The sequence below is a fragment of the Equus przewalskii genome, chromosome 29 (assembly GCF_037783145.1).
Source record: "Equus przewalskii isolate Varuska chromosome 29, EquPr2, whole genome shotgun sequence".
Lineage (NCBI taxonomy): Eukaryota > Metazoa > Chordata > Mammalia > Perissodactyla > Equidae > Equus > Equus przewalskii.
Window position 1 is genome coordinate 46,226,180 of NC_091859.1, and position 14,409 is coordinate 46,240,588.

Genomic DNA, 14,409 nt, shown 5'->3' on the forward strand with positions numbered 1-14,409 from the left:
TTTGGGAAGTGTTCCCAAGAGTTTGTCAAATTGGTGGCATTTCTTCCTTAAGAAATTTTTTTTTTAAAGATTTTATTTTGTTCCTTTTTCTCCCCAAAGCCCCCCGGCACATGGTTGTATATTCTTAGTTGTGGGTCCTTCTAGTTGTGGCATGTGGGATGCCGCCTCAGCGTGGTTTTGATGAGCAGTGCCATGTCCATGCCCAGGATTCAAACCGACGAAACACTGGGCTGCCTGCAGCGGAGCGCGCCAACTTAACCACTCGGCCACGGGGCCAGCCCCAAGAAATTTTTTGATGGTTTTTGATGGTCTTGACCAGTGAGGTTTTCTGGGTCTGGAGTTTTCCTCAGGGGAGGATGTTTACTTAGAAATTGTTTAGCTACATCCCACAAATTTCACTTGGTTGTGTTATTTTCATTTAGTTCAAAATATCTTCTATTTTCCTTTTGATTTATTATTTTATTTTTTCTTTAATTTTTCTTAAGGAGATTAGCCCTGAGCTAACATCCGTGCCCATCTTCCTCTATTTTATGTGGGACGCCTGCCACAGCATGGCTCAACAAGCAGTGTGTAGGTCCACACCCGGGATCCGAACCAGTGAACCTGGGCTGCCGAAGCAGAACATGTGAACTTAACCACTATGCTGCCAAGCCAGCCCCCCTTTTGATTTCTTTATTGACCCATAGATTATTTAAAAATGTGTTATTTAGTTTTCAAATATTGGAATTTTTTTCCAGAAATCTTTCTGTTGATTTCTAATTTTAATTCCATTGTGATCAGAGAACATAGTTTGTATGACTGAACCCTTTTGCGTTTATTTACCGTTTGTTTCACTGTCCAAGCTATGGTCTAGTTTGGTAAGTATTCCTTGTGCACTTGGAAAGAATGTACATTCTGCTGCTGTTTGATTTGGCAGGTTATTCTATAATTGTCCGGGCAAGTTAGTCTGTAGTGTTGTTGAAGTCTTCTGTGCCCTTATTGATTCCTGTGTGCTTGTTCTTTAAATCATTGAGAAGGGAGTTGAATTCTCTGACTATCAGTATGTATTTGTTTCTCTTTGCAGCCCCATCAGTCTTTGCTTCTTCCATTGAAGCTCTGTAATGAGTGCATGAACATGTATGGTTATTGTGTCGTCTTGATTGATTCACCCTTTGTCAGCATGGCATGTCCCGCTTTGTCCTGGCGATGTGCTTGGCGTGAGAACCTGCTTTGTGTGACGTTCCTGTAGCTCCTGCGGCTTGCTGTGACCTCTGCTGCACAGGGCATCCTGCCCACTCTTTGGCTTGTAATCTCCTTGTATCTTTGTCTTTAAAGTGGGCTTCTTAAGGGAACCAGCTATTTGAGTCTGGCTTTTTTATCCATCTGACAATGCTTTTTACTTGTGGTGTTTGGACAAGTTACGTTCTGTATGATGGTTAATGTGATTGGATTTACATCTGCCATCTGGCTGTTTGCTCTTTAGTTGTTCATGGTTTTCCTTTTCTTTTTCTCTAGAGATTGGCACGTGAGCTGACAACTGTTGCCATTCTTCTTCTTCTTCTTCTTCTCCCCAAAGCCCCCCAGTACGTAGTTGTATATTCTAGTTGAGAGTGCCTCTGGTTGTGGCATGTGGGATGCTGCCTCAGCATGGCCTGAGGAGCAGTGCCATGTCTGCGCCCAGGATCCAAACTGGCGAAACCCTGGGCCACCAAAGTGGAGTGCACGGGCACAACCACTCGGCCACGGGGCTGGCCCCTGTTCATTGTTTTCTTTATCCTCTTTTTCGTGATTCCATTTATCTTCTTTCTTGGCTGATAACACTCCTATTGTAGCGTGTGTAGTGTTGTGTGTCTAGGGTTTCTAACAGCGCTGTACAGTAGAACTTTCTGCCATGATAGAAATGTCCTGCATCTGTGCTCTCGGGTGTGGGAGCCACTGGCCACAAGTAGCTACTGAGTGTTTGCAGTGTGGCTAGTGCCACTGAGGAACTGAATCTTTAATTTGAGTTAATTTGAGTTAATTTCTGTTAATAGCCCCATGTGGAGAGTGGCTGTCTTGGACAGCGCAGGACAGCGCCGTCAGCTCATCACAGGCTGCAGATGACACCCTGCCACTTCCTGCACAGTGTGGGAGCTTTGGGTGCTACCTCCTCGTTCTCTCTTCTTGGCCTTCTTGCTAATGTGAATTTGACTTCTGTGTGTGTGTGTTTTGAACTGAATAATGGATTTTACCCTTTTTACTTTACATCATCAGTTATCTTTTAGAGGCATTTAAAAGATGAGTCTTTTATGCTCACCACATTGTCACTGTTCCTGGAGCTCTCTGTGGAGCCAGCCTGCCATGGGTCCCTCTCCCGCTGAAGGGCTCGCACACTGCCTGTGGCACTTGTCTGCTGTGGCCACTGTTGGTTCTTGCAGCCTTTGTATGTCTGCAAAAGGCTTTGTCTCGCCTTCATTTTTGAAGGCAACTTTTGCTGGTTTGAATTGTAGGCCTCAACTTTAGGGGTGCTGCTCGGCTGTCCTCCAGTCTGCCCACCGCATTTCTCACAAGACCGCTGCTTTCCTTCACACCTTTGTTCTTTCATACATAATGTGTATTTCTTTCTAGCTGCTTTTAAGATTTTCTCTTTATAATTAGTTTTAAGAAATTTAATTTACAATGTGCCTTCGTATATAGTTTTCTTCACATTTTTTGGCTTGGGGTTCTTTGAGCTTCTTAGATATGGGGCTTATATTTTTCCTTAAATTTGGAGATTTTTTGGCCATTCTGTCTTCAAATACTCTTTCTGCCCCCTTTGCCACATCCTTACTACGTGAACGTTAGACACTGGGAGTTGTCCCGCAGCTCACTGATGCTCTGTTCATTGTTCTTCAGTCTTCTTCCCTTAGCATTGCATTTTGGACAGTTTCTATTGCTGTGTCTTCAAGTTCACTGATTTGTTCTTTTGCAATGTGCAGTCCCATCCAGTGTATTTTTTATGTCAGACATTGTAGTTACTATCTCTACAAGTTCAATTTGGGTCTTTTTTTATATCTTGTGTCTGTGCTTAATGTGCTCAGTCTTTCCTCAACTTTTTGAACATATATGATAAAGTTAGAACAGCTGCTTTAATGTCCTTGTGTACTAATTCTGTCACAAGTGTCACTTCTGGTTCTATTGATAGGTTTTTCTCCTCATTATGGGTTATAGTTTCTGCTTCTTCCCATGCCTGGTAATCTTTGGATGCCCAACATTCTGGATTTTACCTTGTTGGGTGTTGGATATTTGTCTATTCCTAAAAATATTTTTGAGCTTTGTTCTGGGAAGCAGTTGAGTTACTTGGAAACATTCGTTGGATACTTTTAAACATGGTTTAAAGCTTTACTGGGTGGGACCAGAATAGCATTTAGTTTAAGGCTAATACCATTCTGAGTACTCTGTGCAGTGCCCCTTTGTTATAGGCCTTTCCTTCTAGGCTGTGGGGACCCACACTGTTCTCAGGCCTGTGTGGGAGTCCTTCTCTTTGGTCCAGTGGTTCTCAACGGGTGACAGTTTGCCCCCCAAGAGACATTTTTGGTTGTCATGACTGGGGGGTACTAGTAGCATCTAGTGGGTAGAGGCCACCCTCCAATGCACAGGATCACCCCCCTACCCCCCAGAGAGCAGTACAGCCCAGTGTCAGTAGTGCTGAGGCTGAGGAGCCCTGCTGTGATCCCATCAGACAGGTCTCCTGGCCCGACGTGGTTTCTCGTACTCATACACTGGCCACTACTCAGCTGACGGCTCAGAGGGGACCCTCTGAAGCTCTCCATACCTCTCTCTGTGCTGCTGTGTCTTTCTGGCACTCGGCCTCCTCAGTCCCCCAACTTCATCTCAATGCAGAGATCACACAGCTTGCCTGGGTTCCGTTCCTGTTCTGGGGCTGGGAACCCTGTCTATGCAGTAGCTGGGACAGTTGTGGGGCTCACCTAGACAGTTTCCCTAGTTTCAGGATCACTGCCCTGCACTGCCTGGTAGTGTGTTTGAAAGCTGTTATTCCGAGGCCAGCCCTGTGGCCTAGTGGTTAAGTTCGCACGCTCCACTTCGGCAGCCCAGGGTTTCCCCGGTTCAGATCCTCGGCACGGACATGGCACCGCTCATCAGGCCACGTTGAGGCGGCGTCCCACATGCCACAACTAGAAGGACCCACAACCAAAACATACAACTATGTAATGGGGGGGCTTTGGGGAGAAGGAAAAATTAAATAATAATAATAATAATAATAAAGAGAAAGATATTATTCCATCTGCCTGTTGCATTTCAGCAGCCTGGACTTACCAGCCCCAGAGCCACTTATTTCCTGGACATAGGTGTACTTGATGTGTTAACTCTGCTCTCATTAATTTGCTGGGGTTGTTTTTCAGCTTTTGAAGATGTCAAACTACAAGGAGAAATTTTCAACTTTGCTTTGGCTTGAGGAAATTCATGCAGAAATGGAACTGAAAGAGTATAATATGAGTGGAGTCACCTTGAAAAGAAATGGGGATTTTCTGGTTCTGGAGGTTCCAGGATTAGCTGAAAGTAGGCCTTCTCTGTATGCAGGTGAGTGTGTTACATGTCATGTTTTACTAGCTGGATCAGCAGACAGTGAAGCACAGTTGGGGAAGAACATTGTAATTGCAATGCTGCAATCACGTTACCTGGTTTTCTTTGCTTTGGGTTAGAAATTATCTAAAACTTGGTCAGCAACTTGAGTATATACAACATCTCTCTTTTGTCACACTGATGTTACTTTTAAGCAGTTGATCACAATGTTTTGTTCTAATCCACTTTGTGCTTTTGTAGTTTTACATGTGGTAATATATTTTTAACTAGGTGATAAACTGATTTTAAAAACTCAAGAGTACAATGGACATGTCATTGAATACATCGGCTACGTGATTGAGGTGAGCAGCCACTCGTAGTCAGTTAATGTTGGACTAGCTCTCAGACCAGCTGAAGAGGTAAACTTCCTGCCACAGCCCCAGGAGGAAGTGGTACTCCCTTAGGTACTGACAGTATTTTGGAAAATTGGAGGATAAAGTGAATATTTAAGTCAATTTGATGCATAAAGAGGATTTAGTATCTAAAGAAATCCTGTGATTTTCCACCATGTAAAACATATTTACCTTTTAAGCATATCACATGTATATCATGATGTTTGCGTTTAGTTACATTTGGGCATTCTGAATATGTTCCAGAAGAAATAGCCTCAGAAGGAAAAATACACTTTAAAGTTGACAGCTCTAAAAGTTGGTGAAGATTTTATGGCTTAACTAACTCCTGGTGCCAGGTGGTTCTGTGTGTGTGGTCTCTGCTGCTTCAGCTGGTCATCACTGCTGTGCCGAGCGTAGCACTGGGGGTGATGCCCGGGTCTGTGTGAAGGGAAGGACGAAGCCCCCATGCATAGAAGAGTGAAAGAGAGAGTGCCAAGCCCTGATTCTTGGAGGGAGGAAGGGTTGCAAGAGCTAGAGGAATCCGGAGAAGATTCAAAGAAGAGGTGACATCTGGCCTTTGCTACTGTGTCTGCTGCATTCTGCACCTAAATACCGGGCCTGCAGGGGGCTCAGCTCACAGAACGTGACCTTTTCCTGGAAGGTGGAAGCTAGGCAGGGTTTCAAAGATGTAACAGCTAGTCCAGCGTTCGTGGATTACACAGACGTAAGGCTGTGCTTTGCCCTGGCTGAGGAAGGTGAGCAGAGATGGCAGTCAGGTAGTTCGTCTAAAGACGAAGGGAAGAGTAACATAAATAATTACTGTGTGCAAGAGAGATTTGTTAATCTGCTTCAGAAGAGGAGGAAGTGGCATCTGCAATACTGTTAAGAAAAAAATTTTGATAGCCAAAAAGGTCACAACAGGTCATTTCAGAAGGCGGGAAGGCTGTAAGTGGACCACAGAGGCCGGTGTTCATGGTCGAGGAGTTCAGACTTCATAAAAGCAGCTGCTTCTGAGTGATGGAATTCAGGGTAGAGTTAGTAAGTTCTACAGCTCTCAGCCCAATGCTTTTCTTGATTTTCTCTGATTTAATTTGTTGGCCAGTGCACTGGTGTGGCATATCATGATGGTACAGAAGGCCCTCAGGAGAGCCCCACAGCTAGTGTGGCTATCTGAATGTGTTGGGCAGAGGAGATACCCCTAGAATGAGCAGTTGTGCCATTGACATCAGATTGTTGTCTTCCATGACCAGAGGCCCAGTGTACTCACCCTGGCACCAGGTAGTGGGGACATTCCAGAGTGGTGCCATTTTGCTGCTGGAAAGTTGTGCACTCACCAGGGATGGTAGTTCTGGGAGCCGTGGGGACAGAAGGCTCCTGAGGCAGAGCCCAGTGCTGACCTCTGCCACCCTGGCCACCTCCACAGAGGGGCCTCCCTGTCTGCTGGGAGCACATGCCTGGGAACAAGCATGGTCATTTCCTGCCTTCCTTCTTCCTGTTTCTCATTAGGCATAGTTTTCATTTGTAAATGCTCTGATTCGTTAAAGCTGCCCTGTCATTTTTTGTCTCATGCTTGCTTATCTTTGTCTTTCTGGTTTTTCTTTTGATTTCGTACGTAGTTTTTCAAGTTTCTGTAAATGACAGTGCCAGTATGTTTTGTCCTTGGGGCCTGGATCTGATTGATGATGACTCTCTGTGCTGACCCTCCCTTTTGATGATTTGTTTCTCTTGTGTGCTTGGTGACCTTTGATTATGGATTCATTTTCATTTATCTTAATCTCTGGGAAACACGAGGACCTGTGCTGGCTTGCTCTCCTTTTAAGAGGATTGTGTTAGCTTCTGCCGAGAACAAGGGAGCACTGCTGACGGGTACAGTGCCACCATCCAAGTCCTTGTTATCGGCATGGTGCAGGCCAGTATCCACACTAGAGTCAACTCAAGTCGCAGCTTTCATCCAGCCTTTGGAAAGCCACACAGCCTGGTGCTCCCTTATTTGGTTTGAGCTCCTTTTCACCTCTCAGGTTTTCCTTCCTGTTTTGCTTCCTATGTTGCTTCAGAAATTTCCTTTCCCTCCCGCTTGTCTGGGAATTCTTTTATGCAGAATCTAGCTTTGGCTGGAGGGTCCCAGAACATCTAGTTCCCTCTATTAATGGAAGGGAAAGTCTTGGAACACCCTTTTATGGAGGCACTGTTGTGGCAGGTACACCTTGCTGCACTTGTAATCATTTGTTTGCCTTTGGAGGCGGTGGCCTCTATTGCACACCTAGTATTCACAGAGCCCAGGTGGAGAGCGTGGCCAGTGAGAAGTTCAGTACGTGTGCTCGTGGGGGTGGGTACACAGATGAAGTCCTCCTGTTTGCATAATATAACAGCACAAAGATTTAACCCTTTTTGATTGTTTTTGAATGGATTTAAGATACTAAATTTTAGCTCAAATCTGTAGAATGAATGTTTCATGATGTGTTACTAGATACACATAGAAGATTGTCCCAAGAAATCAAGTATAAAGTATAGAAATTAAATTGTTTGTTTCTTTTTTAGATTCATGAAGAAGATGTAACTCTTAAACTTAATACAGAATTTGAACAAGCGTATAACTTTGAACCTATGGATGTGGAATTTACATATAGTAGGTAATGCTTTTCATGATTCTTCCTGCAAGTGTGTCTTCCTTCTTATCCGTGGCAGTCTCTTCTCTTCTGTCGGTCCCTTGGCATCTAAGCAGTGCAGGAGATGTGCTGTCACAGTGTTTATACTTCGTGGTTGTGAGTGGGCTCCATGCACCATTTTGCGTGCATCCTGATTGCTGCTATATTACCAGATGTTTTGTTTTTTTTTCTTAAAGATTGGCACCTGAGCTAACAACTGTTGCCAATCTTTTTTTTTTTGTTTTTTTGCTTTTTATCCCCAAATCCCCCAAGTACATAGTTGTACATTTTATTTATGGGTCCTTCTAGTTGTCGTATGTGGGCACCGCCTGACGAGTGGTGCCGTGTCGGCTCCCAGGATCCGAACCAGTGAAACCCCGGGCTGCCGAAGCAGAGCACGCGAACTTAACCACTCGGCCGTGGGGCCAGCCCCACCCGACGTTTTTAAGATACAAAGTTGCAGACATTGGGTGTTCGTTCTTTTTTGGACCTTAAGTACTCTGAGTCCTGGGTTCATGACACACTGTCACCATCAATCCACTTCCTCCTTTATCTCATTCATTTATCATGTCGTGAGCACGGTGACCTGCTGTCCCCGTTCCATCTTTTGCTGAGCCCTCCACCATTGACTGGGGTTTGGGTTTTATCTCACCCTTGCTTTTTCATAAAATAGTTTGTGTGTCTGTGTACACATACAGAAAAACTGTTCTTTAGTTTTAATTGTGTTGAACTTGCGGTCTGCAAGTTTTTCGCTGACGTCATGTTACTGAGATTCCTCCGTGTTGTAAGTGTTCGCTCATCTTCAACACTGTTTGTACACTGCTGTATGAGGGCTTCAGCTGGGTCTGTTCTCCTGCCGATGGGCATTTGCACCGTCTCCTGTTTTGTTTGCTTGTTGCTGCTCTGAAGGTGCTGCCATGAACACTCACCTCCTCATGCACAAGTGCTGTGTTTTCATGGCTCTACATTAAGGATTAGGATTTGGGTTGGAATATGTTAATGTTTCAGCTCTATATGTGGTGGCATCAGTGACTACCAGTACCAACGTCTGTAATAACCTGTTGATCCACACCCTCCTGAAACCTGGTTTTGTTAAATGTCTAAATTTGGGCCATCTGGTAGGCATGTGATCCATCTCGTTCTGGTCTGGACGTCCATTTCTCTGACTGCTTGTGAGGCTGAGAAGCACCATGTTTATTGGCCATAAAATTTCTTCATCTGTAAAGTGCTTGCTCATGTCTTTTATTGAATAATGTGATTTTTATTATTTGTAGGAGTCTTTCAGTATACTAGACTATTCTTAGATATACATTGCAGATAACATCTTTAGGTTTGTTACTTGTCTTTTCACTTTTTAAAAAGTATCTTTGAGTAATAGAAGGTATTAATTTTAAGATAGTGAAATTTATCAGGGTTTTCTATGTTAGTGCTTTTCGTGTCTTGTTTAAGAAATCTTTCAGCATTTGGGCTGTGGCCAGATTGAGATGTGATGAGGGTGAAAGGACTGTGGAGAAATGGAGAAATATAGTTGGTTCCTTTTTAAGGTTGTTTGGACATGAAAGCAGAGAAGGCAGGAGGGAGAAAGATGGACAACTGAAGGGATTCATGAGGTCCAGGGAGGAGGCTTGTTCTGTTTGCTGGTTAAAATGAGAAACTAGCACATGTGAAGCCGATGAGATGGGGTCAGGGCCTGGGGAGAGAAAGGGGTAACAGACTGAGTGTGTGCGTGAAGAGGTGGGCTCCAGAGCACAGTAGTGCGGCAGCAGACTTTGGTAGAAGGTACCCATCCTCCCTTATGGGGGCCAGATAAATGAGATTTGAGCTGATTTGTGAATGGAAATTTCTAATGATTTGTTATTCTAGAACATGAGGCAAGACATTCAAAGAGAAGGAAGAGAATATGGATCCGAGTTCAGGGGAGGGGAGAAGAGAGGAAACATCTAATGCAGATTGTGTAAGAGTGGACCAACTGAAGGACATAGATGGATGTGCAGGATGAGCAATGGGGTTTGAGCCAAGGAGAGAAAGTGAACAGGAAGAAACCAACAGATCAATGGGCTTGGATGCCATGTAGTTGAGGAACACTGGAGGGTTTCTTGACCCAGAGTGTTGGAAAGACAGGAAGCCAAGGTAGACGGCAGGATGTTCAAGTCAGTGATTTTTGAGTTGGGTGTGGTATGCAATGGGTCTTGGTTTTGAGCAAGAAAGCAGATAACAAGGGAGAATGTTCAAGGAAATGAGAGGCCGCGGGGCACATTTGCAGACTGGTGGGGTGGGGCAGGCCACCATCAGAGAGAGGACCACTGGCCACATTTGCCACACAGAGGTTTTGCTTGCCCCACATAAATTTTTAAATTGTTTGCATTAAGTTACTCAAAATTGGGAGATTTCACATTTTTAAAAATCTGTATTCCTCACTTGTTTTAAAAAATTGAAAGATCAAGTAGTACCATAGTGCAGCCGGTGAAACAGAGTTGAGGGGCAGGGCCCTCTGGATAGGGCAGACAGGCCTATCCAGATGCTACTCACTTAGTTCCTGTAGGTATTTTTCCTTTTCTAAAAAACAGATTTACTTAGATATAATGGACATACAATATACTATGCCTATTTAAAGTAGACAGTTTGATGATTTTGCCATATGTATACCCCCATAAAACCAACTCCACAGTCAAGAGAATGAGGATATTTGTCACTCCAAATGTTTCCTGGTGGCCATTTGTTATTCCTTCTCCCAGACTCCCAGTCCCAAGTCAGTGCTTTCTGTCACTATAGATTAGTTTCCATTTTGTGGAATTTTACCTAATTGGACACATAGAGGACCTACTCCTTTTTGCCTGACATCTTTCACTCAGCATAATTATTTCGAGATTCAGCCTTGCTGTTGCATGAATTCAGTCCTTTTAATGGCCGAGTAGTATCCTATTATAAGAATATACCACAATTTGTTTATCCTGTCACCTGTTGATGGATACTGGGTTGTTTCCAGATTTTGGCCATTACAGATGAAACTGCTGTGAACATTTGTGTACAAGTCTTTGTATGAGCATATGTTTTCATTTTTCTTGGGTAAACGCCTAGCAGTGCTATGGCTGGGTCCTATGGTAGGTGCACACTTAACTTTTTAAGAAACTTCCAAACTCTTTTTCCAAAGTAGCTGTACCATTTTGTATTCCCACCAGCATGTGTGAGGCTTCAGTTCTACATGTTCCCAGCTGTGGGGATGGTCAGTCTTTGTAATTTTAATCATTCTAATAGGTGTGTAGTGGTACCTTATGGTGATTTTGGTTTGCATTTCTCTAATGACTAATGATGTTGTGTGTTTTTCATATGCATATTTGCCACTCACACACAGTCTTTGTTGAACTGCCTGTTCTAGTCTTTGGTTCACTTTTTTATTGTTTTATAGTCGTGCTCCACAACAGCGTGTTAGTCAACAATGGACCACGTGTATATACAACACTGATCCCATGAGATTAGTACCGTGCAGCCTAGGTGTGTAACAGGCTGTACCATCTAGGTTTGTGTAAGTGCACTCTGTGATGTTTGCATGATGACGCAATCTGTGATGTTTGCACGATGACGCAATCACCTGACAATGTGGTTCTCAGAGCCTGTCCCTGTCATTAAGGGACGCATGACTGTATTATTTTTGACTTTGCAGAGTTGTTTATGTATGCTCAGTACAAATCCTTTATCAGGTATCTTTTTTTGCAGATATCTTCTGAGACTGTGGCTTGTATTTTCATTGTTTTTAATAGTGCCTTTGACGAGCAGAACTTAATTTTGGTGAAAGTTCAATTTACTGATTTTTTTCTTTCGTGGATTGTGCTTTGGGTGATACATTTAAGAAATCTACCTAGGGGCTGGCCCTGTGGTGCAGTGGTTAAGTTCACATGTTCTGCTTCTCGGCGGCCTGGGGTTCTCCAGTTTGGATCCTGGGTGCAGACCTGGCACCACTTGGCACGCCATGCTGTGGTAGGCGTCCCACATGTAAAGTAGAGGAAGATGGGCACAGATGTTAGCTCAGGGCCAGGCTTCCTCAGCAAAAAAGAGGAGGACTGGCAGTAGGTAGCTCAGGGCTAATCTTCCTCAAAAAAAGAAAAAAGAAATCTACCTAACTCAAGATCACAGAGATTTTCTCCCATGTTTTCTTGTAGAAATTTTGTGGCTTTAAGTTTTACGTTTAGGCTATGATCTATTCCAAGTTAGTTTTCATAAATGATGCGAGATATGGATAGAATTAATTTGGGGGTGGGGGTGGATATCCAGGTGTCCCAGCAGCGTTGGTTGAGAATACTATCCTTTCTCCAATGAGTTACCTATGTTCTTTGTTGAAAACCAGTTCGCCTTATATGTGTGGATCTTTTTCTGAAATCTCCATTCTGTTCTGTTAGTCCATTTGTCTGTCTTGAAACCAACACCACCCAGTCTTTGTTACTGTCCCCTTATGATGAGTCTTGAAACCAGGTAGTGTAAGGCCTCCACTTTGTCCCTCTTTTGCAAAGTTGTTGTGGCTCTTCTAGATTTTTGGTATTTCCATGTGGATTTTAGAATCAGCCTTTTGATATCTACAAAAATCCTGCTGAGATTTCGATTGGGATTACACTGAATATTTTTGCCTGACACCTAGGGTCATTTAAGGGAGAATTGACATCTTAATATTGAGTCTTCCAACCGTTGGAAATGGTATATCTCTCCATCTAGTTAGGTCTTTTTTTCATTTCTTTTAGCAATATTTTGTACTTTTCACCATACAGGTTTGACATATCTTTTGTCAGATTTATCCTTGACTCTTTAAAAATTTTAATGCTAATATAAACAGTAATTTTAGCTTAAATTTCCAGTTCCTGTAGCTAGTATTTATAAATGCAATTGGTTTTTGTGTATTAATCTTGTATCCTTCGAGCTTGCTAAACTCGCTTCATGGTTCTAGTAGCTTTTTACCAATTGCGTAGGATTTTCTACCTATAACAATTGTGTATTCAACTAAGACAGTTTTACTGCCTCCTTTCTTATCTGGACACGTTTTGTTTGCTTCTGCTTCCTTAGTGACTGGCTGGAGCCTCCAGCACAGCCCTATCGGAAGTGGCAGCAAGCAGCATCCTGCTGTGCTTCCTGATCTTGGGCGTCCCCTTCAGTCTTGAATCCTTTAGGACAGTGTGGCTCCGTCAGGTTGAGGAGGTGTAGAGTCCTAGTTTGCTGAGAGCTTTTAATCAAAACTGGACATGGGATTTTGTCAGTGCTTTTTCTGTATCTATTGAGATGATCACGTGAGGTTTTTTTTTGATCTATTAAGATAGTTACGTTGGTTGGTTTTCTAAATGTGAAAGCAACTTTCCATTCTTGGAATAAACCCCACCTGGCCGTGATGTAATTTCCTTTTATATATTGTTAGACCTGATTTGCTAAAATTTTATTAATTTTTGCATCTTTGTTCACGAGGTATATTGGTTTGTAGTTTCTTGAAATACCAGGGTAATGCTGACCTCACAATATGTTGAGAAGCATCCGCTCCTCCTCTGTTTTCTGGGATAGCTTGTATAGAACGGTGTTAGGTCCTTCTTACATGTTTGGTAGGATTCTCCAGTAGAGCCTTCTGGGTCTGGAGTTTTCTTTGTGGGAAGCTTTCTGGCTACAAATTCAGTCTCTTTAATAGGTAAAGAACCATTTAGGTTATCAGTTTCTTGTTGAGTGAGCTTTGACAGTACGTGTGTTTTAGGGAATTTGTGCATTTCCTCCAAGTTGTTTAATCTATTTTCGTGAAATTGTTTATAATATTTCCTTGTTATTCTTTGACTATTTGTAGAATCTGTATTGATGCCACCTCTCTTGTTCCTGATATTGGTAATGTGTATCTTCTCTTTCTCCCTCTCATCAGTCTGGCTGAAGGCTGTCAATTTTATTGACTTTTTTTTTTTTTTTTTAAGATTGGCACCTGAGCTAACAACTGTTGCCAATCTTTTTTTTTTTTTCTGCTTTATCTTCCCAAACCCCCCACCCCGTACATAGTTGTATATCTTAGTTGCAGGTCCTTCTAGTTGTGGGATATGGGATGCCGCCTCAACGTGGCCGCACGAGCGGTGCCATGTCCGTGCCCAGGATCCGAACCCCAGGCCGCCGCAGCGGAGCGCGAGAACTTAACCACTGAGCCACAGAGCCAGCCCCAATTTTATTGACCTTATCAAGGATCAACTTTGGGCTTCATTGATATTCTTGTTTTTCTGTTTCATTGATTGTTTGCTCTGATCTTGATTTTTTCCTTTCTTCTATTTACTTTAGGTTCCGTTTGCTCTTTCTCTAGTTTCTAATGGTGGAATTCCATTGAGGTCATTGACTGGAAGCTTTTCTTCTTTGTAATTTGGGTGTTTGGTGCTGGGTGAGTGTTATCCTACCGAAGGACGCGCCGTAAGTTAGCCAATCTCCTGTTGCTGGTCATGGTTTAGGTTCAGTTTTTTGCTGTTACAAACGGTGAAGCAATGAATATTCTTACGTCTTTGTACAACGATGTTAAAATATAAGGAGAATTGGCATCTTTGCAATGTGAAGCCTCCTCTTGAATGATAGTTTGTGCTTAGGAAAATTTTCTTTAATTATTCTTTTCTTTCTGTTATTTGTCCTCCTGTGGAATTCTTGTATATTATTTTAGTTCCCACCCCAGCTGTTTTATTTTTTTCTCATCATTCTTCATCTCATTGTGTCTGTCTTGTTTTGTATTTTAATGCAAATACCTCTAGTATTTTTCCATTTAGTATTTTGCTATCCTTTGGATTAATCATGTTAAGGAATTATTTGTCAGTTTCTCTTTTAAGTTGTCATACTCATTACCTTTTTGGCATTTCTTGAGACAATTG

At 42.9% G+C, this 14,409-nt stretch overlaps 1 protein-coding gene across 12 annotated transcripts in view; it reads left to right on the plus strand.

The window, feature by feature from the left end:
• The window catches only part of MOV10L1 (Mov10 like RNA helicase 1), a 69,002-nt gene that overhangs the window by 24,660 nt on the left and 29,933 nt on the right, over window positions 1–14,409 (plus strand). For all 12 annotated transcript variants that reach the window (XM_070600350.1, XM_008533105.2, XM_070600352.1 and 9 more), the window contains 3 exons: window positions 4,362–4,539; window positions 4,813–4,883; window positions 7,452–7,543. In XM_070600350.1, coding sequence (XP_070456451.1) covers window positions 4,362–4,539; window positions 4,813–4,883; window positions 7,452–7,543 — 341 coding nt within the window. The remainder of the gene's footprint in view (window positions 1–4,361; window positions 4,540–4,812; window positions 4,884–7,451; window positions 7,544–14,409) is intronic.